We start from the raw sequence: 27,497 nt of genomic DNA, 5'->3' as shown, positions 1-27,497 counted from the left end.
GAGTAAAACAATAAAAACAAAAGCACTTAGACATGGAAAAAGCCAATGACATAAAACTTACATAAAAATGAGTAAGAGGAAAAAGCAATAAAAGCCATAGAAGAAGGACCCATTTGAAATAAAATAAGATAAATAAAAGCAACAACAATGAGTAAAAACAGTAAAAATGCAAAACCATTGATCAGGTAAAACAGGAGCACCTAGAGGCAAAGTGTGAACCAATTAAGGATTTAAATTGCCCTATGGATAAAAATGAGGAAAGCTTTAAATGGCTCTGCATGTTGTTCCATGTTGCAGGTGCGCAATATGAAAAACTGGATTTGAAGTTCAGTAAAAACAGCTGGCACCTGCAGCATGATCCAATCACTGGACTGAGTATGATAAGAACCCACATTAAAAGAGAGCATTGAACTAATGTAGGAAGGTAAAAGACCCATAAGAGCTTTATAAATAAATAAAACAGGTCACAGTGATGGGTGTCATAACTATCTCCAGTGATGAATCTCAAGGCAGAGTGATAAACAGAGTCCAAGCATCTTTCTACAATGCAGTGGAAAGGAGGGTCTGTATCTATAAAAGAAACCAATTTTCATTCTCAAGGAAGACACAAGCTTGGAAACATAAAGGTCACTTAAAGGTTAACTTTTCATCAATCCAAATACCAAGGTAGTTATAATCCAGCACCCTTTCAATATTTGCACCATTCCTGGTAGAGATGATGAAGCTGTCAGGAGTTATATTTTGTGATCTGGAGAACAACATGAATTTTGTTTTGTCTGCATTGAGAACCAGTTTATGATTATTGAGTGCAACCTGAACATCAGAAAAACATTGTTGGAGGGAATATAAGGCAGAGTGTGCATCGTTTGCAATGCAGTACAGAATGGTGTCATCTGCATATAAATGAATATACTCCCAGTGACACCATTGATATAAAGCGAGAACAAAAGAGGCCCCAGGATGGAGCCTTGTGGGACACCTTTTGCTAATTGCACAAATTCAGATTTACTATCCCCAATACACACACACTGCTGTCTGTCGCTAAGGTAGCTCTGAAATCATTTAAAAGCTAAATCATCAAACCCAAGACTACGAAGTATTTTTAAGAGCAGTACATGATCCACTGTATCAAATGCTTTTGAAAGATCAATAAAAAGAGCTGCACCATACATTGTTTGTTTTTTACATTGTTGACATTGTTTTCTCATCTGGTATTCCTGGTGCAGGCTACTGGACAATGGTCACTAATGCCAAGTTCAAAAACTCCTGAGTCAGTCATTTTTTCTTTTCTGTTTGTTATAATTAAGTCCAGAGGAGAAGACTTAGAGGGGTCCTTTAAGTTTGGCCTGGTAGGGTCAGTAATTAACTGTGAGAGATGAATGTTGTCACAGACTTCTTTTAAGTGCTCAGGGGCAGAGCTCAACCAATTTAAGTTAAAATCGCCAAGTATAATCAGCTCTGAATCTTTAAAAGTTGCCAAAAGGTCAGCTATCTTATTAATAGCAGAAGAGGGAGCAGTAGGTGGTCTGTATATACCAACCACAACAATAGAATTATTTTGTGCTGTACAAACTTTCAGTGCCAAGAGCTCAAAAGATTTGTGAAATGAGACTGCTTTCAAAACAGTACAAGTAAAACGAGTTCTTGAATAAATGGCCACACCTCCTCCTCTGGTATTTCTGTAATCATCCAAGGCCACCTCAGGATCACTTACAGTGCATCTTAACCAAGTTTCAGATAAAACCACAATATCAGGATTTGTATGTGTTATTAAAACTTTCAGCTGATCCAGCTTCTCATGCTGAGTAATGCTCCTAATATTTAAGTGAATTAAACTCAGCCCTCTCCTATTCTTAAAATCTAAAGGAGTAAGGGATGGGCAAGGAACAAATTCGGACCTTAGAGAACCGCTGAGTGGAGGTCTTGAAACCACCTGAGCACAAGGGGGGAACTGGTGAGACAGTACCTGATTGGGATGACAACAGTGGTGCGGAGAGGGGGTCGAATGGTGGTTGGTGACCGGTAATGATCTGTGATGAGCACACCTGGTCATTTGAGGAGGTGGCAGGCCACAGTCAAACTGTCGGAGCATTTAAAACTGAGTAAAATATGTTGTCCTTTAATATATGTGTGCCCAGCCTGCTGGGATGGATGCCATCTCTCCAGTAAAAGGAAGAACGATTCCAAAAGAGGTTAAAATTGTCAATAAAAAACATCCTGTGTGCTGCACTGGCAGACTGGAGCCATGTGTGAAGGCTAAGGATCCTGCTGAAACGGCCGATGCGTTGGCCCAGTGGGGGCAAAGGTCTGGAAATGAAAACACGGTTTCCACAGTCTTTCAGCATGCAAAGGAGACTGCTAAAATCCTGTTTTAAAATTTCAGAGGTCTGGTTGGAGACGTCATTGTAACATGGATAACGACATTCCTGGTGCTGGGATACTTCGCCATTTTTATCCTATTTAATCTACTTTATTTATTATCTTATGTATTTTTCTAATATTAACTGTTTTTTTTTGTTGTTGTCTTATATCATGCCTTTTATTTTAAACTGTTACTTTTAAAGTGCTATATAAATAAAGTTTGATTTGATTTGACTTGATTTGATTTGAAGTGCATAACTTGAAGCCTGCCAAGATGGATCCTCAGCTTGTATGATCTCATGATCTTGCGAATCCAGCTCTCAGTAAATACTTTACCATCTTCACGGCATTCAATCGATCGCAACTGGACTTTGTCAGTTTGTCTTGGAAGACGTTTCGCCTCTCATCCGAGCAGGCTTCATCAGCTCATGCGCACCAGACTAGATAGGACAGCTCTAGTCTAATGAAATGGTGTTAGGTTCAAGAATTTATCCTCTGAGTGAGGCCAACCCCCCAAACCAAGGATGGTATCACTCTATTGTGAGGCAAACGATCCCCCATTAAGGCGGGGTAGGGTGCGACCCTTGGGTGTCAACGACAGTCGTCTGCCTCGTTAGTGTCCCATTCTTGTCATTGGGAGGCTCCTTGAGCCATGTGTGAATGGCTTTGTTGTTGTTTTTTTTCTTTTTCAGAGGCTAAGTTTTTGAATCTCTTTGGAAGAGATGAAAGGACAGCATTGTATGTGGGAGATAGGTGGTGTCTCAGACCTCCCCCTCTGTTCAGAGACGGTTTTTCAACCTTGACATGGATGGCTTCTCTCACTCCTCTTTCAAACCATCTGTCTTCTCTGTCCAGAATATGCACATTTTTATCCTCAAAGGAGTATGCTTCCTCCTTGAGGTGCAGGTAAACAGCTGAGTCTGGACCTGAAAAGTTAGCCCTTCTGTGTTGTGCCATGCGTCTGCTCAGTGGCTGTTTTGTTTCCCCAATATATAAGTCTGTGCATTCCTCACTGCACTGGACTGCATACACCAGATTGTTCTTCTGAGTATGAGGTGTCCGGTCTTTGGGGTGCACCAGCCTTTGTCTGAGAGTGTTCCCAGGTTTGAAATGTACCGGGATGTTTGTCAAAGATTCGCCTGAATTTCTCTGATACACCAGACACAAATGGAATGACAATGTTATGCCGTCTATCTCTCTTTTTCTTCCTCTGTCACCGTGTTCTTTCTGGAAGTGGCTGAACTTTTCACAAAAGACCAGCTGGGATAACCACAAGATTTGAGGGCGTCCCTCAGGTGTTTGTGTTCCTTGTCTCTGGCCTGTTGGCTGGTTGGAACATTATCAGCTCTGTGTTGGAGAGTTCTGATAACACTTAGTTTGTGTTCCAGTACAAGGAGGTACTGGTCTGTGTGAGTAGGTTTTCTGTAAACCCCAATATGGAGGCTCCTGTTCTCTCCAATGTGGACATCACAGTCCAAAAAAGGCAAACTCATGTCCTTGACATCCCCTCGAGTGAATTTGATGTTCTTGTCCACTGAGTTAATGTGCTCGGTGAAGGCTTGCACTTCTTGGCTTTGGATTTTTACCCATGTGTCATCCACATATCTGTACCAATGACTTGGTGTTGTTCCTTTGAAAGAGTTCAGGGCCATTCTTTCCATGTTCTCCATGTACAGATTAGCCACAATAGGGGATACTGGTGAACCCATCGCACACCCATGTTTTTGCCTGTAAAACCTCCCCCTAAATTGAAAATAGGTGGTTTTTAAGCAGAGTTCCAGTAAATGGCATATTTGCTCTGGGTTAAGGGTAGTTCTGTTCTATAAAGTGTTGTCTTGTAACAACTGCCGCCTCACTGTTTCCACTGCATCCTGAGTTGGAATGCATGTGAACAACGATGTGACATCGAAGGAAACCATTGTTTCTGATGGGTCTAGTTTTAAGTCCCAGACCTTATTTACAAAGTCCATTGAGTTCTGGATGTGGTGTGGCGTTTTGCCAACCAGTGGTGCTAAGATGTTGGACACAAACTTAGCAATGTTGTATGTCACAGAGTTGATGCTGCTGACAATAGGTCTGAGAGGCGCTCCTTCTTTGTGTATTTCTGGGAGTCCATAGATGCCCGGGATGGACGGCTCTGTCTTTCTGTAATCTTTGAAGATATTCTATTGTTCTCTTGTACCCACTGGTTGGGTCTCGTTTCAGGCATTCATATGTGTTACTGTCATTGAGTAGTGAAAGAATTCTTGTCTTGGTAATCGTTTGTGTTACCATGCATCTCCCTTTGTCTGCTGGCAAGATTGTAATGTTTTCGTCCTTGCTCAGTGATGTCACGGCTTTTCTTTCCTCATAGGTGAGGTTTGAAGGGGGAGGTTTAGCATTGGAGAGAGCTGCCGACACTTTCAACCTGAGCTGTTCACCCTCTGTTTCTGTTAGGTTGTTTTTCTTTATAGCTGATAACAGGCAGAAATCTCAGGCAGAATCAGGCTCTGGGTGGGCAGCCATCTGCCTCGACCTGTTGGGTGAGAGAGAAAGAGAGCAAGAGAGAGAGAGTGAGACAGTAACAATGACAGTGGATGTAATAACAGTAGTAGCAGTTGCAGTGGATGTCAGGCAGGGCCATGGCAGGAAAGCAGCAGCTGTAATCCACAATCCAGATTCAGCCACTATCCATGGGAACCTGCGAGACAACAAAGCACAGAGACTGCAGGGGAGGAGCTAAATTAGTAATACGCCATGGTAGGGCATGAAAACATGCAGATGGAGAGGGAGAGAAGGACAGAGGAGCTTGGTGCATCTTTGGAGGTCCCCCAACAGTCTAATGCTATAGCAGCATAACTAGGGGCTGGTCCAGGACAAGCCTGAGCCAGCCCTTACTATAAGCTTTATCGAAAAGGAAAGTTTTAAGCCTACTCTTAAATGTAGAGACAGTGTCTGCCTCCCGGACAAAGATGGTTCCACAGGAGAGGAGCTTGATAGCTAAATGCTCTGACTCCTGTTCAGCTTTTGGAGACTTTAGGAACCATTAGTAGACCTGCATTCTGAGAACGCAGTGTTCGAGTGGGGTAATAATGTACTATGAGCTCTTTAAGATAAGAAGGTGTCTGGCCATTTATGGGTTTGTAAGTAAGGAGGAGAATTTTAAATTCTATTCTAAACTTTACAGGGAGCCAGTGCAGAGTGGCGAGTATTGGAGAAATATGATCTCTCTTCTTGGTTTTTGTCAGAACACGTGCCGCAGCGTTCTGGATCAACTGGAGAATATTCAGCAACAAATTTGGGCAGCCTGATAGTAAGGAATTGCAATAATCCAGCCTGGAAGTTACGAATGCATGGACTAGTTTTTCTGCATCATTTTGAGACAAAATATGCCTGATTTTTGCAATATTACGTAGGTGAAAAAAGGAAGTCCTTGAAATTTGTTTTACATGGGAGTGAAAGGACATGTCCTGGTCAAAGATAACTCCCAGATTCTTTACAGTGGTGCTGGAGGCCAGCGCAATGTACGGAAGAGGATTAGGGCCACTGAAAAATTTTTTAAAAAGTCAGAATTCTGACTTTTTATTCTCAGAATTCTGACTTTTTATTCTCAGAATTCCGACTTTTTTCGGGGAGAGTGGCTTACGGGCAGTCAGGAGGAAGGCCACAGACGCCATGGCGGACATAGGAGCGTTTTTACGCGTCCAAGGAGTTCCGGAGGAAGTAATTTTAGAATTAAATGAGCAAAAGGTGAGTGAATGTTATTTTATTAAACTTGTGAACGTAGATTTACTGGGGTAACCGCAGATATAGTTTCCCTTCTGTGTCTGCTGTACTCGTTTTTCTACGTGCTTGGATTACTGTGTCTATACATTGGCGTTTTGCTAAAGCATCACCATTGTTACGTGCGATTGTTGTTATCCAAAGATCTGCTATTTAGTTCTGATTTGGAACTGGACCAGTCGCCTGTCAGCGGCACTGCTCATCACCGCGGACCGTCTGTTAGCTCCAGAGAGCAGGACGGCTCGTTGTTAGCATCTCTTAGCCAAATAACTTGTTCCAGCAAGTGTGCTATCACGCCAAATGGTTTCAAACATCCAACCACACCCGACTACCTGAAGTGCTATTTAGCAGAGGTCGCTGGTTAGAGGATGGTAACTGGGGACTGTTAGCTCAGTTAGCATCTGGGATAGAAACAGAGGCGTTTTCCTCTAACTGATGCTGTCGACCACCCAGCCCTCCACTTTACTGCTAAAGTACTGCTACTTTTTATGTAACCTACTGCCCGATTTCACATTAGGGTGCAATAATAATCTGTTTCCCCTGATTTTGCGTCCTATTGAGTACATTTTAGGCTTCATAGTTGTTGGAATACAAATACACATAATGTATTCTGTCTAAGGCATATTTTCTCTCCTCTTGGGATTAGTGGGACTACAAGCCTGTCACATTTCTAAATCATCTCAGGAATATTATCCCCTTCAAGTAGAAATCACAGTGGATATTTATTCATGTTCATTTACATACATGCACAGGCATGGAAAAGTTGTGTTGAGTCATGTAAGGACAAAGCATGCCTTTGATGTAGTTCTATTATTGTACTGAGCCCTACACATTTTATTACAGATTTTATTACTTTATTACTAACAGTAGTGTTGACCTGACAAAATGGAAGTAAAGTAAGTGAAAATGGAATTTTTTTTTTTATTATTATTTAATTGGATCTCCATTAACCACTGCTTTGTAACAGTAGATACTCTTTCTGGTGTCCTTAATCTTTTCACAATACTTCAATACAGAAATCCCCATATATATATCATGAATAATGTAATCATTGTTCATGAGCCTATTTATTGTAAGAACTGTTTATTCAGAGGTTGTAATCTTCATATTGTAAATGTGTCTTGATCAAATACATTTTTTCATTTTGTTTTCTGTGCAGATCAACAAGAACAACATAATCGCCATCTTCAAGTCCTGAAAAGTCCTCCTTGATCAGTCAGAAGACATTGGATTTATTACTCAAAATGCCAGCGTTGTCAGATTTGGAAGATTTAATTAGAGTCTACTTCAGACTTTCTTTCAGTAATAAAGAAATACTTAAAGTTTTAGCACATAACAATCAGATAATAATAAGCATTCGAACTTTGAAGAGAATTTGTAAAAGACTTGGTCTGTTCAGACGGAAGAACCAAATGGACTTGGATGAAGTGCTAGCTTTTGTCCAGCATGAGATTATGACCAATGGACAGATGCAGGGTTATTGTTGGCTTCATCTCCGTGCAGTGCAGCGGGGATTTGTTGTGTCACAAGATACCATTAGATGCATCATCAAGTTGATCGATCCACAAGGTGTGGAATTAAGAAGAGCACGTCGCTTGAGAAGACGTCAGTACAGCAGCAGTGGGCTAAATGCACTTTGGCACATGGACGGCTATGATAAATTGAAACCTTATGGCATTGCAATCCATGGCTGTATAGATGGTTTCAGTCGCTATGTGTTATGGATGGAGGCCTTTATTACAAACAATGATCCTAAAGTGGTTGCAGGTTACTTTATCCAAACAATTTCAAGCATAGGTGGATGTCCAGAGAGGATTCGAGCAGACAGGGGGACTGAAAATGGTTGTGTTGAAGACATGCAGATGTTTTTGAGGAGAAACCACACAGACAGTTTTGGAGGGGAGAAAAGCTTCCTCTATTGTAGAAGCACAGCAAATCAGCGTATTGAGGGATGGTGGGCTACACTCCGGAAACAGAGTGCTCAGTTCTGGATAAACTTGTTTCAAACTTTCCAAGATGATGGACACTTCACAGGAGACTTTTTGGACAAAAGTCTCATCCAATTCTGTTTCCTTAACTTTGTTCAGGTAAAAATATTTAATTTTTATGTATAAAAGTATTTAATTTAATATTTAATTTTAAAATGGGTCATGATTATGGTACTACGAGTATATAGACAGTATTCTTCTCCAATTTTCCGTTATGCCTCTTCTCCAATAAGCCTACATGTATTAATGTCTAGATAAATCAAAACAGGTCTATATTGGGCTTTGGACACTTAAGCCACTGATCAGTAAACAAGATCATCATTTGTGATTGTTCTGATGGAACATTTCTTTAAAAATGTGTTGTTATTTTGAAGATCATGTGAATACCTTAGTGAAGAGGATTAGGATGCAGCCATCAAGAACTGAAGATTTTAATCACTAAAATATTTTTAAAGGGAGACGGGCAGTGGTTCCATAGTATAAGACCTATGTTACATTGTAGTTATTTCCATTTACTGTGCTTCTTTCTATCCAGGATGAACTTCATGAAGTGGTCAGCACATGGAATGCACATAAAATCAGACCAAGATCAAGTGGTGGTGGTGTATCTGGTCGCCCAGTTGTGATGTACTCATTCCCAGAGTTGCACAGTGCTGAGGATAGACTGAAGCCTGTTTCCATGGAGGAGGTCACCTTGTGTATGGAGGAGTGTACCCCCAAAGGCCAGTTTCCATGTGATGAAACCGTTTTTGAACTGTGTTGTCTACTGATGGAGGAGAATGGATGGGAGGCCCCAGGAGATCCACTTGCTGCAGCTGATCTGTACATCATGCTAAGAGATGAAATACTTGAAAATATTTAATGTAAATTACAAATAAAAAAAAATAAGGAAAATGGGCAGTTTACATTAGTTCCATATTTGGATTGGAAATGTACATGTAATTGAGGCTAGTGTAAAAATCTGAATTAAGACTATTGATGTTGCACAGTCTGTTTATGGGAAAAGTTGTGCTTTGTTTGCTGGTGCTATGTTGATAATAGTCTTATATTATGTTAGCTAAAGCTGGATGTAATGCCTTTATATTTGTTTCAAAGCTTTAGAAGAAAACCGCATTTCCATGGTGGCTCAGAGAACACAGGACCCAGGTTCAAAAATCACAGTTTGCTAACAGCACACATACAGTACATGCATACAATAAAATTTGCTTTCTTTTCTTTTCTTTTCCTGGAGGTTGGGTGGGCTGGGAAAGCTTCATGATTCAGATTCAGGATTTGTGGTAAAATGGCAAACATTCAAGATGATCTGTTAAAGGTAACATCATTTAGATGATATTGAGGACAATTGAGCAATAAATTATTTGTTTCATTATGTGGTATTTTAACCAAAATAATCATCTAACCAATCTAATTTGAGTACCCGGAGATTTCTTTCTATGCCAATTTTGATCTTTTGGGGCAAGTAAACAAATTCTTGTTTTGTTTTTACTTCTGTGATTCTGAGAGTCTGTAATATAACAAAGTACATGTGTCCACTCAAGCTGGCTGGCCAACAACATAGTCTCTGACCTTTAATTATACACTATAAATATGAACTATTGCTATTAAACCTAAGATATACAGTCCCATCATTTAAAAAGGTTAGACTGAAGCACTCTTTTGAACACTAGTTCAAACTGAATATGAACTTAAATCCAAGGGCAAACATGGATTGAAGGTCACTGGATGTGCTTTTTGGTCCTTGAATTGTCTTTACTGTATGTATTTGTATCTTTTCCTCGATGTTGTAAAGTGAGCTGCTGTGATGTAAGACAAATCACAGAAATTGGCATGAAGTCATGTTGTATCATATATGTTGTATCACTATTTTTCTATGTAATAGACACATTTTCTGTATATGTAGTGTATGTCTGTTTTTCTTTTCTTTTCTTTTTTTTTGATCCAACTGCTCTAGAGTTGAGAGTGCTGATTTGTTGATGTAAGTTCCCATATTGAGTAAATATGAAATACAAGTATGTCTCTATAAAATAACATGAACTTTTGAATGATATTTTCAGTTCAAATGGAGAGTGGTGCATGTACTTCTGTGGCAGAGCATTGAAAATTTACAAAATGGCATTAAGAGTGACTCTAAAGAAAATATTAATTGTGAACCATTAAACAGTGTACAGTTTTCAGTTGTTCTGTGTAATTCCTATTTACCATGCATATGCATGTATGCTCAGTACCATTTGACTACTTTTGTTCTGTATCTTTTGTTATTGTCATAATACCCATGCAAAGCTGTGTTCATTCCACTTAAGTACAGGTCAACTTTTTTTTCACAACTGTTTTGGTTAAAGCTATAAATACTTTATGTCCAATATAATCACCTATCTAATGCTATATAACATTCTTAGCCATTCATATTTAAACCTTATTAATCCCATCAATTTTTACCCAAATGGCCTGGGCCCTTATGAAATATGAGATCAACATTTATTGCAAGACCAATATGCAAATGATATGGAAAAGTTAATATTTTATTCACATTTGTAGTGCAAAAAATCTTGGTAATACAAATCATTTGCACCTCATAACTCAATATCAGCCAGTGTACATGAACACAACGGCTCGAAAATTCAAAGTTACATTTCACTATCAAAAGTAACAGATTCCAGTGAATTTAAGACAATTGTCAACAGTTATGATGATATGAAAAAACAAAACTATCTTTCGGAGATAAAGAAACTTTTTCCTGGTTTTAGTCAACACTGCAGCTGAGAACAAGAAATGTGCAGATGAATGGACAACAGAATTACAATTATTGTATTGTATTGTAATTATTATTGGATTCTCTTGGGATGAATAATCAAGTTGGTCATAAGGTTAGGAATTTAAACCACATTGTTTGAGGAGATGTGACTTCAGCTGCAGGGGAACAATTGCACTTTGGCACATAGACAGCTGTGATAAGTTGAAACCCTGGTCATCTTTCACTCTGGTAAAACTTCAAGTATTACAATGACAATGACGTGTAACAGTTCAAAAGTGTCCAAAAACAGAGTAAACAAACACAAACACAATCAAAATGACTTACAGATTCTGAATACTGCAGTGATGAACCATGACACCGTTCTTCTGTTTTTGAAATACAGGCCTAAAATCTTAAAATGCATTAATAAGACATGAGTAAAACAATAGTCCAGAAGGAAGCTATGTGTTGTGCACCTGGACAACTGGATTGTTGTTTTCCTCAATAATATTAAGGAATTGCAGTTATGCACAACTACATCAAAGTCTACACATATTTAACTGATGATTGTTGTGGTATTGGCAATCTAAACAATGTCCATTACCCAGACATTGCTTTCAAGGACTGCATTAAACTCTGAACGGAAATCTGGAATGTTGTCATAGCTTTCAGTGATGTGAAGTATCTTCCCACATGTGTGACTTGTTGGTCTTCTTGTGAACTCTGTCATTTCTTCAAATTCTACACAGATACTATCTGTAACTACAAGATCAGATCCAGTGCAGAACCTTAGAAATTTTGAAAGTTTACCTTCATCTAGCTCTCGGATTAATCTTTTCAAATGATTCCCCACTTCCTTTTGCTTTGGAGTTAGATCATTATCAAACTTCAGCAGCTGACAGACCTTTTTTGGGGTTGGTTGTAGGTCAGAGAGCAAGTCCTTGTTGCCTGGAAGTATACGTCTCACATTCAGTACTTCTGAACAATTCTTGTTCAGAATCTCTGCATCAGAGAAGGCAGTCATCAAGTCTTGCAGTGTGTTACCATGATGGATGGTAACTGTTGCAACATCCTCTTGATGGGCTGGACTGGCGGGGATAAGAAAACCTTCATAGATCAATGTGTCATCTGTGTCCTCTTGAACATCATGAAATGGACCAAAAGTAACTTCTGAATGATCAGACATTTCTGATAAAGCCCCGGCTCCAGCAAAATCAACCACAACTTCTACTACATTTTGTTCTTCTGCACTGATTTCATTCACACTGTTTGTTGAGACAAAGACCAAATCAGATGTCTCGCTTGCATTGTCATCAAGTTTTTTCGGCGTGTTTGCAATGTAAAAGCGCAACATTGTCAACCTTGCAATCTCATACATAGCGCCAATGGACTGGCATGTGTCATCTGTGAGGAGGTTCTGTTTAAAGTCCCATACCTCAAACTTAAAATCAGTTGCTGATCCTTTGGGAGATACACCATCAGGGAAGAAAAGTTTCTTTCCTTCTTGCAGGATCTCATTTAATCCAGCATCAGTCGCCAGTTTTATTTTTCTGGTGCCACCTCCCTGCTTTGCCCTCACCTGTTTGGTCATTGTTCCGTCACTGTGGATCCATCCTATCTCCACATTTCGGGATGATTTTTGCTTCTTTGCTTGTGCAGTTCTTGAATCTGAATGTGATGCTGTGTCGTTTTTCCCATTGTTTCTGACTTTCATTTTTTCTCTTAACCTTTCCAAGAGCCCTTGCTTTCTCCTGGTGACTGGGTTTTTATTCCTGCAGAAATTAAATAGAGCAATTCTATCTCCATAAGAAGGGATGTACTTTGCCAGAGTTGCATCATCCATTACTGTGATCATATCGCAGTCAATCTGTAAAAATGACAAAATAAAAGACATGAATTTTAATCAACGTGAATATTGTTAAAAAGATATATAGAAAAAAACTGAAATGAACAGTTCACTAAAAAAATGAATATTTAGTCATTTAGTAATCACCCACATGCTGATAGAAAGTCTGGTGAGGTTAATATACTGAACATTCATCTCACAATAAAAAAGTGTTTTACTTTTGGAACCTAAGGGATTAAATGTGGGGGCAAAAAAAACCCAAATTGCACCAATACCACAAATGGATTTCAAATAACACTTTTTAACCTGTTGTTTAAAATATCTGCAACATTTCATTGCTGAAATGATCAGACTCTTGAGGTAATTTCTTGGGGGACTAAATACTGTCCTTTAAAATAACTCCCTCTACTTTGCCAAACGTGCTAAGTTATCATTATTGTTGATGTTGTTATTTATCCTTATTATACTCCAACCATTATCATTTCTTCATTTGTGTTTTGCATAAATGCTGTAACACAGTTCTGCTGTGATACACCATAAACACCCCATTTGACTTTCTATCAAAATGAAACATTATCCTAACTCTATATTTGTGAAAAATGACTCCATTGTTTCTTACAGTCAATCTAAGTATCAGTAAAACAAAACAAAAACAAACAAAAAAAAGAAATAAAAAACAGTCCCTTGAAACTGATTAAGATGATTAAGAATTACATTCTCCAACGTTTTTATTGTACAAACTATGTTATTATTATGTGTATTTGTATTCCAACAACTATGAAGCCTAAAATGTACTCAATAGGACGCAAAATCAGGGGAAACAGATTATTATTGCACCCTAATGTGAAATCGGGCAGTAGGTTACATAAAAAGTAGCAGTACTTTAGCAGTAAAGTGGAGGGCTGGGTGGTCGACAGCATCAGTTAGAGGAGAACGCCTCTGTTTCTATCCCAGATGCTAACTGAGCTAACAGTCCCCAGTTACCATCCTCTAACCAGCGACCTCTGCTAAATAGCACTTCAGGTAGTCGGGTGTGGTTGGATGTTTGAAACCATTTGGCGTGATAGCACACTTGCTGGAACAAGATATTTGGCTAAGAGATGCTAACAACGAGCCGTCCTGCTCTCTGGAGCTAACAGACAGTCCGCGGTGATGAGCAGTGCCGCTGACAGGTGACCGGTCCAGTTCCAAATCAGAACTAAATAGCAGATCTTTGGATAACAACAATCGCACGTAACAATGGTGATGCTTTAGCAAAACGCCAATGTATAGACACAGTAATCCAAGCACGTAGAAAAACGAGTACAGCAGACACAGAAGGGAAACTATATCTGCAGTTACCCCAGTAAATCTACGTTCACAAGTTTAATAAAATAACATTCACTCACCTTTTGCTCATTTAATTCTAAAATTACTTCCTCCGGAACTCCTCAGACGCGTAAAAACGCTCCTATGTCCGCCATGGCGTCTGTGGCCTTCCTCTTGACTGCCCGTAAGCCACTCTCCCCGAAAAAAGTCAGAATTCTGAGAATAAAAAGTCAGAATTCTGAGTTTAAAAAGTCAGAATTCTGAGTTTAAAAAGTCGGAATTCTGATTCTTTTCTCAGAATTCTGACTTTTTAAATTTTTCAGTGGCCCTAATCCTCTTCCGTAGCAATGCCATCCATAACTGCTATGTTATCAGAAAGTGATTTTCTAAGATGTTTAGGGCCTACTACTATAACTTCAGTTTTGTCTGAGTTTAGCATCAGAAAATTGCAGGTCATCCAGGTCTTCATGTCCTGAAGACATGCTTGTAGTCTAGTCTCTAACTAACTGGTTTCTTCTGGCTTCATTGATAAGTATAGCTGGGTATCATCTGCATAGCAATGAAAATTTATTGAGTGCTTCCTGATAATCTTACCTAAAGAAGGCATATATAAGGTGAATAGAATTGGTCCAAGCACAGAACCCTGCGGAACCCCAAAGCTGACTTTAGCGAGCACAGAGGAGTCGTCATTAACGTGTACAAACTGAGAGCGATCTGACAAGTAGGATTTAAACCAGCTTAGCGCAGTTCCCTTAATGCCAATGAAGCGTTCCAGTCTCTGCAATAGGATACCATGGTCAATGGTGTCAAATGCAGCACTAAGATCCAATAAGACTAGCACAGAGACAAATTCTTTATCAGATGCAATTAGAAGGTCATTTGTAACTTTAACCAGTGCTGTCTCTATGCTATGATGCACTCTAAATCCTGACTGGAAATCCTCAAATAAACTATTATTGTTTAGAAAGTCGCACAGCTGATTGGCAACTGCTTTCTCAAGAGTTTTTGAGAGAAAGGGAAGGTTGAATATCGGTCTATAGTTGGCTAAAACCCCTGGATCAAGAGTAGGCTTTTTAAGTAGCGGTTTTACTGCGGAGAGCTTTCCTGTATATTTTAAGACTGTCTTGCCAGGCGGACCGAAATTCTTCCAAATTGATAGAACGCCATTTCCTTTCTATTTTCGTTGAAGTTTGCTTTAATTTGCGGGTTTGAGGAGTATACCATGGAGCTAACCTCCTCTGTTTAATTATCTTCTTTTTTAGGGGAGCAACAGAGTCAAGTGTCATATGCAATGAACCTGTAGCACTATCAACCAGGTAGTCAATCTGGGAGGGACTAAGGTTAGCATAAGAATCCTCTGTTGAGACATGGCATTGAATTAAATACTGATGGGATCATATCCTTAAATTTAGCTACAGCACCATCAGACAGGAGTCTGGTATAAGAATTTTTGCCTACTGGATGGTAGTCTGGTAATATGAATTCAAAAGTTATTAAATGATGGTCCGACAAAAGAGGATTCTGTGAGGAGAAGTCTTCGATTTCAATGCCATATGTCAGAACAAGGTCGAGGGTGTGGTTAAAACAGTAAGTCGGTTCATGTCCATTCTGATGGAAGCCAACTGAGTCTAATACTGAGATAAATGCAGTGCTAAGGCTATCATTATCAATGTTGACCTGAACATTAAAGTCACCTACAATAATTACTTTATCTGATTTAAGGACCAAACCTGAAACTCCGAGAACTCAGCTATAAATTCGGAATAGGGACCAGGAGAGCAGTATACTATAACAAATAAAACTGGCTGCACTGTTTTCCATTTTTCATGAGAAAGAGTGAGAACAAGGCTTTCAAATGAGTTATAATCGAGTTAAGGTTTAGGGTTGATCAAAAGGCTTGAGTCAAAAATGGCTGCAACTCCACCTCCTCTGCTGCTGCCTCGAGGAATGTGAGTATTAATTATTAATTAGATTTTTATGTTTCACTCCTCTTCTCTGTACTTTTGGTTTACTTAGTTTGTGGTCAAGGGGCAGACACAGTCTCTATGGAGTGTTGGGTGGGTAACTGCTCTAATGGAAGCGCAGAGAAGCGTGTAGGACTGCAGCTCTGCCTCCTGGTCTCAACTCTGAGTTGTCAGGGGTTAGGTTCATAAATGAAATTGGTCAGATTTCTAGAGATGAGAGCTGCTCCCTCCTAAGTGTGATGGATGCATCTCTCCTAATCAGACCAAGTCTTCCCCAGAAAGTCTGCCAGTTATCAATGAAGCCCACACCGTTTGCTGGACACCACCTCGACAGCCAGCGATTGAATGATGACATGGGGCTAAACATCATCACTGGTCAGTTTTGGCAGGGGTCCAGAGAAAACTACAGATTCTGACATCGTTTTAGCATATGTACACACCGATTCCACATTAATTTTAGTGACCTCCTGGCGTAACCGGGTGTCATTACCGACGACGTGAATAACAGTCTTACAGTATTTACGCTTATTGTTACGGCCAGACAATGGAGAAGCAGGACCCAGGAGCAGAGTGTCAAAAAAGAAACGGTTTATTCACAAAGTAACAACAAAAAATCAGTTCAGCAGAACGATTGCAAAAACAAAGTTACAACTAAGATTTTCACTAGAAAAGTAACAACTAAAACTCCAACACAAAATCACCATTAATGGGAAAAAGCCGAGATACAAAGTACAACAAAAATAATACTTAATCAAACTTGAACTTGAGAGCTGGAAAGCGATCAACTCGTGACGAGAGGCAGAAGAACTCGGGAGACGCTCCGCGTGCAGGGATCTGAAAGAATTCTCCGGCACTGGAGATTACCAGAGGGCGGCTTAAGAAGCCAGGTGAATTAGGCAGAACGAGCTGCAGGTGTGCCGGGAGAGCAGTGCTCCAGGAGATCGCTCCGCCCCTCGTCACTCGCGCTACCAGAGAGGGAGAGAGAAGGTCAGAGGAAGCAAAAACAGAAAACACAAAATCAGGACCACAACAGTACCCCCCCTCAAGGGACGCCACCTGGCGTCCTACCTGGTTTACCCGGGAACCTGTGATAAAAGTCCCGCAGCAGTTGTGGGTCGAGGATGAGGGAGCGTCCTACCCAGGAGCACTCCTCGGGACCGTAGCCCTCCCAGTCGACCAGATATTGGTAACCCCTACCCCGTCTGCGCACATCCAGAATCCGGTTCACCGTGTAGGCCGGGTGGCCGTCGATGAGACGCAGGGGCGGTGGAGGTGGTACGGGAGACTGGAGGGGGCTCTCTGTGACTGGCTTGAGGAGGGAGACGTGGAAAACAGGGTGGACATTGAGGGAGGCTGGGAGACGGAGGCGAACCGCACTGGGGTTAATGATTTCTTCCACTGGATAGGGTCCGATGTACCTCGGGGAGAGTTTTCGGGATTCCGTCTGGAGGGGGAGGTCCTGGGAGGAAAGCCACACCTGCTGTCCCACTCGGTAACTGGGTGCGGGAACCCGGTGTCGGTCCGCAAGCCGTCGGTTCCGCTCCGCAATCCTCCCTAGCGCTGCTCTGGTCTCCCGCCACATCTGTCGGACCCGGCGAAACTGAGCTTGGATGGAAGGAACTGCAGCGTCAGATTCCTGACTGGGGAACAAGGGGGGCTGGAAACCGTTGTTAATCATGAATGGTGACAAACCAGTGGCTGAGCTGATGAGCGTGTTGTGGGCGTATTCCACCCAAGGTAGGTGTGTGGCCCAGGAGGACGGGAGGCGGGATGCCACGCAGCGCAGGGAAGACTATAGGCTCTGATTGGCTTGCTCGGTCTGCCCGTTGGACTGTGGGTGGTATCCGGACAAGAGGCTGGAGGAGGTTCCGAGGGCTCGGCAGAAAGCCTTCCATACTTGTGAAGTGAATTGGGGTCCGCAATCTGAGACAATGTCTTGAGGAATTCCGTGCAGCCTGAAAACATGGGTGACTAACAGGTTAGCAGTTTCCAAGGCGGTAGGGAGTTTGGGGAGGGGAACAAAGTGAACCGCCTTGGAAAAGCGATCAACCACAGTCAGTATGGTATCATTACCTTCAGAGGGGGGCAGACCAGTAACAAAATCCACCGCTATGTGTGACCATGGGCGTGACGGGATGGGCAAAGGCTGTAGGAGACCGGCCGGGGGTCAGTGTGAGGATTTGCTGCGCGCGCACACCGTGCATGCTGCAACGAAAGTCCGGACGTCCGAAGACATGGACGGCCACCAGAAGCGCTGCCGGATGAGATCTAGAGTGCGGTGAACCCCCGGATGGCAGGCTATTCTGGACGCATGGCCCCAAGACAACACTGATGATCTGGCGGACTGTGGAACAAACAAGCGGCCTGGTGGACATCCGTCCAGAATGGTTTCCCCTTGAAGAGCCTCCTCTACCTCCCACTCCACTCGCCAGTGGACTGCTCCCAGGACACACTCAGGGTCCAAGATGGTACCATTAGAGGACTCTCCCCCCTCCAGGGCGAACTGACGGGAGAGTGCGTCCGGCTTGATGTTGCGAGACCCGGGGCGGTAAGTGATGGTGAACTGGAATCGGCCCAAGAACAGCGCCCAGCGGGCCTGCCGTGAGTTCATGCGGCGGGCGGAGCGGAGGTAAGCCAAATTTTTGTGGTCCGTCCAAACGATGAATGGTTGAGCCGCTCCCTCCAGCCAGTGTCTCCACTCTTGCAGGGCCTGAACCACCGCCAGAAGTTCCCGGTTCCCCACATCGTAGTTGTGTTCAGCGGGGGTGAGGCGACGTGAGTAGAAAGCGCAGGGGTGGAGTTTGTTATCTGAGGACTGCCGCTGGGAGAGCACGGCCCCGAGCCCGGAGTCCGAGGCGTCAACCTCGACCACGAACTGCTGCTCAGGATCTGGGTGCACAAGGACAGGAGCGTTAACAAACATGTTTTTAAGCTTGTCAAACGCAGACTGCTCTACAGGAGACCAGACAAAACTGAGCTTAGTGGATGTGAGGCGAGTGAGGGGAGCTGCCAAGCGGCTGTAATTCCTTACAAATCTACGATAAAAATTTGCAAACCCCAAGAAGCGCTGCAGTTGCTTGCGGGTGGTAGGAGCCGGTCAGTCCTTCACGGCCTCCACCTTGGAAGGATCAGCCCGCAGTTGCCCTTGCTCTATCACAAAGCCCAGGAAACTCACAGATGGTACATGGAATTCACATTTTTCCGCTTTGACAAATAACTTGTTTTCTAATAATCTCTTTAGGACATCACGTACATGGGATACATGTTCTTCCATAGAGCTAGAAAAGATCAAAATATCATCTAGGTAAACGAACACAGTTTTGTTGAGCAGATCCCGTAATACATCATTGACTAGGCACTGGAAAACAGCCGGAGCGTTCGTGAGTCCGAAAGGCATGACCTGATATTCAAAATGACCTAAATGGGTGTTAAATGCTGTTTTCCATTCATCCCCTTCTCTAATCCTAACGAGGTGGTAGGCATTTCTGAGATCGAGTTTGGAGAAGATGCAGGCGGTGTGCAGGGGACTGAAGGCAGAGTCGATCAGGGGAAGTGGATACTTGTTTTTTACAGTGATTTCATTTAGTCCAGTGTAATCTATGCAGGGGCGTAGTGATTTGTCTTTCTTTTCCACAAAAAAGAAACCAGCCCCCACCGGAGAGGAGGAGGGGCGGATGAGGCCGGCAGCAACCGACTCTGTAATGTACTTTTCCATGGCCTCTCGCTCCGGTTTGGATAGATTGAACAGTCTTTTAGTGGGGAGAGGGCCACCGGGTAGCAGATCTATGGCACAATCATAAGGTCTATGGGGGGGCAGTGAGGAGGCGGAGGTTTTGCTGAAAACTTGTTGCAGGTCATGGTAGTCAGTGGGTACATTGGACAGATCGATTACCTCTGGTTCTTGGGATTGGTCAGCTGGTCTGGCTGGCAGGGCGGAGCGGAGACAGTGGGCGTGACAGTGGAGACTCCAGTTGCGTATGGTGGCTGTAGACCAATCGATGTGGGGGTTGTGGAGCTTGAGCCAAGGGATTCCCAGAATGACAGAATGAAGAGGTGAAGAGATGACAAAAAGTTCAAGATACTCGTGATGGTTGCTAGAAAGAACTAGTTTCTGTGGTTCAGTCTTATGAGTTACCAGTTCCAGTAGTTTCCCATCTACGGCGAGTACTTCCTTGGGTGAAGACAATTCATACATGGGTATGTTATGTTTTTTCACAAAATCATTGTCAATGAAATTGTCGTCTGCCCCGGAGTCCACCAAGACCTGGACGGGAATCGAGTGTTCGAGTCTATGAATCATACCTGGAATCTGTATTCTCGAGGCGGAGGAGATACGGCTCACCAAAGTCCTCCCTCCTATTGGCGAGCCCGGTCTTTTTGGCGTCTCGGGACAGCTGGAGAGAAAGTGCCCCCCCTGGCCGCAGTAGAGGCACAACTTGCCTCGCATGCGCCGCTGTCTTTCCACTGGGGTGAGGCGGGCCCGTCCCAGCTGCATGGGTTCATCGGCAGGTGGAGGTCGAGATTTGTGAGCGTAGTCAGAGGTGTCAGGAAGCGCCGGGGTGGATTCTCGAGAACTGGGTTGGATGTTGGGTAGAGGTTGTCTTCTTTTCGCCTCCTGTCGTTCCCTAGATCTCTCTCTCAATCTATTGTCAAGGCGAATAGCTAGATCAATCAGGGAGTTTAGTGAGTTACACTCCTCCCGAACCGACAACTCGTCTTTAACATCCCCTGCCAACCCCTTAAGAAAAATGGCCTGGAAAGCCGAATCGTCCCACCCACTCTCAGCCGCCAGAATGCGGAAGTTCACCGCATATTGCAACACGGAGAGGCGACCCTGCTGCAAGTCAAGCAGGCGGCTCACAGCCTGTCTACCCCTAACAGGATGATCAAAAACCTGTCTCATTTCCTCAGTGAACTTGTGATAGTCCTGAATAAGTTCTTGCTGTTGGGAGGAAATGGCTAGGGACCAGGCTGCTGCCTGTCCGGTGAGCAAACTCATTACAAAAGCGACCTTAGATTGAGGGGTGGCATATTTGTGGGGTTGCTGGTGGAAAACCAGGCTGCACTGGTGTAAAAACTGAGAACATGTGCCTAAGTCTCCAGAATACCGAGCCGGTATGGGGATGTAGGGCTCACGTGCTTGAGGTGCTGGGCAGGTCAGCTGATCGTCCGCATGGTGGTGAGCAGCGGAAACGGCAGGTGGAGCGAGCCGGTCTTTCAGAGCCGCCATCTGACCGCCCAGTTGAGTGACGCTGGCGGTAAGCTGCTGCAGGTGATCCATTACCTGCATCAGGGAAGACTCATGCTGGTTGACTTGGGCAGCTTGTGAGAAGAGTGCTCTTTTGAAACTCTCCGACTCTGCTGGGTCCATTCTGGCCGGAGAATTCTGTTACGGCCAGACAATGGAGAAGCAGGACCCAGGAGTAGAGTGTCAAAAAAGAAACGGTTTATTCACAAAGTAACAACAAAAAATCAGTTCAGCAGAACGATTGCAAAAACAAAGTAACAACTAAGATTTTCACTAGAAAAGTAACAACTAAAACTCCAACACAAAATCACCATTAATGGGAAAAAGCCGAGATACAAAGTACAACAAAAATAATACTTAATCAAACTTGAACTCGAGAACTGGAAAGCGATCAACTTGTGACGAGAGGCAGAAGAACTCGGGAGACGCTCCGCGTGCAGGGATCTGAAAGAATTCTCCGGCACTGGAGATTACCAGAGGGCGGCTTAAGAAGCCAGGTGAATTAGGCAGAACGAGCTGCAGGTGTGCCGGGAGAGCAGTGCTCCAGGAGATCGCTCCACCCCTCGTCACTCGCGCTACCAGAGAGGGAGAGAGAAGGTCAGAGGAAGCAAAAACAGAAAACACAAAATCAGGACCACAACACTTATCCTTAGCCAGCAGTTTCAAATTTGATTCGGCGTCACCCGCTCTGGCCCACGGCAGGCATTTGACTATGGTCGCTGGTGTCGCTAACTTCACGTTTCTCAAAATGGAGCTGCCAATAATCAGAGTTGGTTTCTCAGCGGGTGTGTCGCTGAGTGGGGAGAACCTGTTAGAAACATGCAGTTGTTGGTGGTGACCCGTGGGCGTCAGCTTGGGACTATGCTTCCTTCGAACAGTCACCCAGCCTGATCATTTAGCCAATATAAATGGCCATTTAAAGAACAAATCATACTAATGGATTAACAGTTAATAAATAAATATTGTTAAGAGAAAACGTATATTTTTCAAATATACATAGACTAAAAATGTTTGTAGAGCTTTCTGTGTAATCTATGTCAAAATGTTTATATTTTTGAGGAATACAGTCTTCAGTGATCATTGCATAAATTCTTTTATTAGTGTGGTTTAACTGTTTGGATGACCTCGTCTGACCTATCTCATTAACTAGGTTAATTGACTGTGACACTTTGTTATATATTTTCCTCATTGTATGATAAATGAGGACAAGCAGACACCTGTAACGTCTGCTTGCATTCTGCCCTTAGAAACAGCTTTACCAATTTTTCTCAACTACTTTTTTAAAGATCCAGAATGCATGATTTTTACTCAGTTTTGTGACTTAGACTTATGTTAGCTCAGTTCTTTCGTTGGAAGCCCAAGAACGGTCCAGAGCAATCTTCAGTTCACAGTCAGAGGATTTATTGAGATAACACATAAAGCCATGCAGCACTGGTCTCAGACTGACAGAGTTCCTGCAGGATCTCCGCCAGAATGAGCACAGATTTCAGGCAAAAGTTCACGTTTATCTTCTTGGCTTTAACCAAACCCCGTACAATAAACAGACATACGTTACAGAATGTAATTGGCTGTTCCCCAAGACTTAGAGATACCATGTCTTTGTCCTAGACATGTGATAAACAACTGGTATGTGTGTGTGTGTCCTGTCTTCAGGCATGGAACTAATGCAACAGGCATAATAAATAAAGAAGAGAGGAGACATGAGTATCTGTTGTCATCAGAACTGGTCTTCACCAGGCACATAATATTTATGACAAGTGCAAAAAAGAACATGGGATTACTTTAAAGTACCAAGTGTTTTATGTTACACTTAGACTTAGACTGCTTCTTTATTGATCACAATTTGGGAAATTATTTTGTTGCAGTAGCGATTAAAATACGTAAAAAAAAAAAAAAAATCACAAAAAAGTCACAAAAAATATAAACAGGGATAATAATAAAAATATAGCTAAGTAAAACTAAATACAGTGTTATATAATGTGTTATGTTATTATAATGTATAATATATAATATAATAATATAATAAAAAATACAATATAACTAATAAACCAGTATTTACAGCAAAAATTGTGCAGTTTCGGGTGAACACGGGGAGAACATGTGGAGTTTGCATATTCTCCCTGTGTTCACCCAGGGTTTCCTCCTTAATAACCCCCACTAAAAACATGCAAGAAGTCTACCCCCTGACCAATGGTGACGAAGAAGGATGGGTCCCGGGCACGGGCGCCAGCATCGGCTGGCAGCTAGCAGCCCACTGCTCCTGGTCTGCCGTGGAGGAACGACAGACCAGGATGGGTGAAACACGGAGAAAAATAATTTCACAAAGCATGGCGTGTGTGCAGTCTCCTCCCTGTAGCATGTGTGTGCAGTGATTAATAAAGTAAAATCTTAATCTTAATCTTAATCTTAAATAAAATGTAAACCATAGACCATATGTGGAATATTGCAGTAGTGTAGATAATATGTAAAAATATTGAGGTTTGTGAGGTTAGTGGATTAACTGTTTAAGTTGCTGCTGTACAGTGTGATGGCTCATGGCAGGAATGATTTCCTGAAGCAGTCCTTGTGACAGCAGAGCTGAAGCAGTCTGTCTGTCCATGAGGTGGTGAAGAGGATGTTCAGGGTTATCCATGATGGATAACAGACTGTCCAGTGTCCTCCTCTCCACCACCTCCTCAAAAGTGTCTAATTTGCAGCCAATAATGGAGCCGGCCTTCCTGATCAGTTTGTTCAGTCTGTTGGTGTCACCAGCTCTGATGCTGCTCCCCCAGCACACTGCAGCAAAGAAGAATGCACTTGCAACAACAGACTGGTAGAAGATCAACATCTTGCTGCACACGTCGAATGATCTGAGCCTCCTCAGGAAATAGAGTCTGCTCATCCCCTTCTTGTAAACAGCATTGATGTTAGTTTTCCAGTTCAGGCTGTTGTTGAGGCGCACTCCAAGGTATTTGTAATCCTCAACCACTGTGACATTCTCCCCCAGAACACACAGTGGTTGTGTGGTCGTCCTGCTCCTTCTGAAATCAATAACCATCTCCTTGGTCTTGGCCACATTAAGCAGCAGGTGATTTCTACCAGACCATTCCACAAAATCGTCCCCCACTGCTCTGTATTCCTCCTCTCATCCATCCTTTATACACCCCACCACCACTGAGTCCTCCCAAAACAGGTGGCACGATGAAGAGTTGTACCAAAAGTCTGAGGTGTACAAGGTGAAGAGAAAGGGAGACAGAACAGTCCCCTGTGGTGCTCCTGTACTACTTTCTACAGTCTCAGACAGAACGTTGCCCAGTCAGACAAACTGTGGTCTGTCTGTCAGGTAGTCAGTAATCCTGGAGATTGTAGGTGCGTCGACTCCCATCACTCGCAGCTTCCACCCAGGAGCAGCAGCTGGATGGTATTAAATGCACTGGAGAAATCAAAAAAAGTGATCCTCAAAGTGCTGCTGCTACAATCCAGGTGGGAGTGAGCATGCTGCAGCAGGTGTATAATGGCGTCGTTCACTCCCACATGTAAGCCGTACACATCGAGAAAAGGAAATGATTTCTTGATTTGCTTTGTTTTCCCCTCCATAACTGCACACCACCTCACACTTAAGCACCAAACTGTAGCGAAGACTACCGGTACAGTCCGTGGAATTAACAGGTCTTCATTCCACGTACTACTTTGGTGGTTCACATTCTCTCACTCTGCATTTGCCCATCTGTCCACAGGCCTTGTTGCAGGCCCATGACGTGGTGGCTCATGAGGTTTACAGTGACGAGGCTCTGAGAGTGACCCCTCCACCCAATTCACCCTACCTGAACGGAGACTCCCCAGAGAGCACCAACGGAGACATGGATCTGGAGAACGTCACCAGAGTCCGTCTGGTCCAGTTCCAGAAAAACACAGATGAGCCAATGGTACCCATATTTGCAATACTCACACACATTTCTGCTGAGATGACAGTAGCACTTATTGTTAAGACCTTATGCACTGAATCCTCTATCATCTTAAAGATTTGCATATTTTGTTTGTTAATTCGTTCAGGGTATCACACTGAAAATGAATGACTCAAACCACTGCATCGTTGCCAGGATAATGCATGGAGGAATGATCCATAGACAAGGTACACTTTTTCCTTCTCACACTGACATTCATGCCTACACTTTACAGTGCATGTTGTGAGTAGTGTTCTCTCACATATCAGTTTTGTAAGACATTTCACCAGCTGCTGTTGAAGGAAACCCTTGGTCTGCTGTTTCACTTTAACTGTAGCATACCATTAATTAATCCCCATTTGATTTATCATGTGGTAATTGGAAAGCCACCTCAATTACAAAGCATGTGCCATGCAAAAAGTCTTTGGTTGGACCAGTTGATCCTTGGACCTCTCCACAACATATGACTTATGATATCTTTTATATATAACTTATATTGTCTTTTAATGTTTCTTCATTCTCCTGCTTTATCAAATTAGATGAGGGTCCAACGGAGTCTGGTGCAATTCTGTAAATGTTACTGTATAAAGCATGCAAATACAGCAAAACCAAGGCTGGTTCATGAACACAGACACTGAAGTATATACAGATTCACCTGCCTCCTATACCTTGAGCACCTCTCAAGTGAGTTTCATCTCTAAATCACCCATAACCTTATTTTATATTTCCATATTTTGGGTATTCCCCATCATTATATTTTGCTTTGGGGGCAGGTCAGGAACTTTCCTAAGGCCTGACTATTTAGCTGAAACCTGTCTGTTTAGAACCTATACTTATTCTGATCTGAGCATAAATATTTTAATAGAAATGAGCATATTATGTACTATCAAAAATACACCACACATGCTTTATTCTACTATAGTTGTTATGGGGTAAAAGAGCACCAGATGCTAATGAAATATAGTGTGGTTCTGTAATAAGGAAAAAGGTTTGATTACACATTTGTCTTTCTCCTCAGTTCTCTCTCTGTCATGAATGTTTTCTCTTTTCCTTTCAGGAACATTGCATGTAGGAGATGAGATCAGGGAGATCAATGGCATCAGTGTGGCGAACCAAACTGTTGAGCAGCTGCAGAAGATGCTGGTGTGTGTGTGTGTGTGTGTGTGTGTGTGTGTGTGTGTGTGTGTGTGTGTGTGTGTGTGTGTGCATGCGTAGGTTTATGACTAAGTATGTTAGTACATGCTTTCTCTGTTAATCAGCCAAATGTCACATGCTGGACTGAAGATAAGACCAAACACAATCATAATCATAATATATATCTGTGTGTGCGTGCGTGCGTGCGTGCGTGCGTGCGTGCGTGCGTGCGTGCGTGCGTGCGTGCGTGCGTGCGTGTGTGTCCACAGAGGGAGATGCGAGGCAGCATCACATTCAAAATAGTGCCAAGTTACAGGATGCAGGGCTCCTCGTGTGAGGTAACACTTCCTCCTCTTCCTCTTCCCCTCCTCTTTACTGCTGATCGTGAGCTCCTGATGTGATTACTAATTCCTCGCCTGGTTAATTAGTGTGTGGGTGGGTGTAACCCTGCTGTGTGTCTGGGGTGTGCTGTGTGTTTTGCTGGGGCTGGGTCAGATATTCAGCACACCAATTTCACAACCAAGATACCGGAACTTCCCTCTCCCCCTGCAGTCCAGGAATGAGCCTCACCATTCTGTCTATGTTTCAAGCAAACATAATGTAATCTGGCACCTGGACATGTACAACCTTTTATGTAATCCAGTTATTTTAAAATGGATTGTAAAGAACATTTGAAAGCAGTGCCAAATATTCTAAAACTGGAATTACATGGTCATTGTGGTTGTCTTTATTTGGAGTATAACTCTGCCACTGCCACACAACAGAACTTTATTTTTGTAAAGCCATATGTGTAAACCACAGCCCTGCTCAGAGTTTTCCATTTTACAGCCAAAGACGGACACAGAATGACCAATATAACAATATAACTCCAAAAATTAAAAACTCAACTTTTGAGTTGTGAAGAATTTGAATTATCAGTTTATACACTAAGGTGATTTATCATTTCATTTTTGAATAATTAATTTGTTTAGAAGTTTTCTTCACTCAATGTATTTAGAGTGCACTGATAAAGTTATACTGAAACTTTTCAGTTGCCATCTCATCTTCTCCATTTTCACTTGATTTTCACAGTCAAAACCAAATACTTATTGTTATTGTATTTGAGATTATCTCATAAAAATACCATAAACGGCACCATTTATTTAATTCTGATTTCAGCTCTTTTGGTCCACGAATATGTCTATGAGCACAGAGACATTTAGTCATTACTTTGAGCAGCGATGGTCTGTGTT

General features: G+C 42.5%; 1 protein-coding gene across 25 annotated transcripts in view; it reads left to right on the top strand.

Annotated features, from left to right (window-relative positions):
* The window catches only part of caska (calcium/calmodulin-dependent serine protein kinase a), a 239,352-nt gene that overhangs the window by 196,105 nt on the left and 15,750 nt on the right, over positions 1-27,497 (top strand). For all 25 annotated transcript variants that reach the window (XM_070975881.1, XM_070975879.1, XM_070975882.1 and 22 more), the window contains 4 exons: positions 24,925-25,113; positions 25,241-25,319; positions 26,189-26,274; positions 26,535-26,603. In XM_070975881.1, the coding sequence (XP_070831982.1) occupies positions 24,925-25,113; positions 25,241-25,319; positions 26,189-26,274; positions 26,535-26,603 (423 nt within the window). The remainder of the gene's footprint in view (positions 1-24,924; positions 25,114-25,240; positions 25,320-26,188; positions 26,275-26,534; positions 26,604-27,497) is intronic.

Source organism: Chaetodon trifascialis, chromosome 12 (genome assembly GCF_039877785.1).
Source record: "Chaetodon trifascialis isolate fChaTrf1 chromosome 12, fChaTrf1.hap1, whole genome shotgun sequence".
NCBI classification, from domain to species: domain Eukaryota; kingdom Metazoa; phylum Chordata; class Actinopteri; order Chaetodontiformes; family Chaetodontidae; genus Chaetodon; species Chaetodon trifascialis.
The sequence above is the reverse complement of the archived record's forward strand: the minus strand, read 5'-3'. Positions and strand labels throughout refer to the sequence as shown.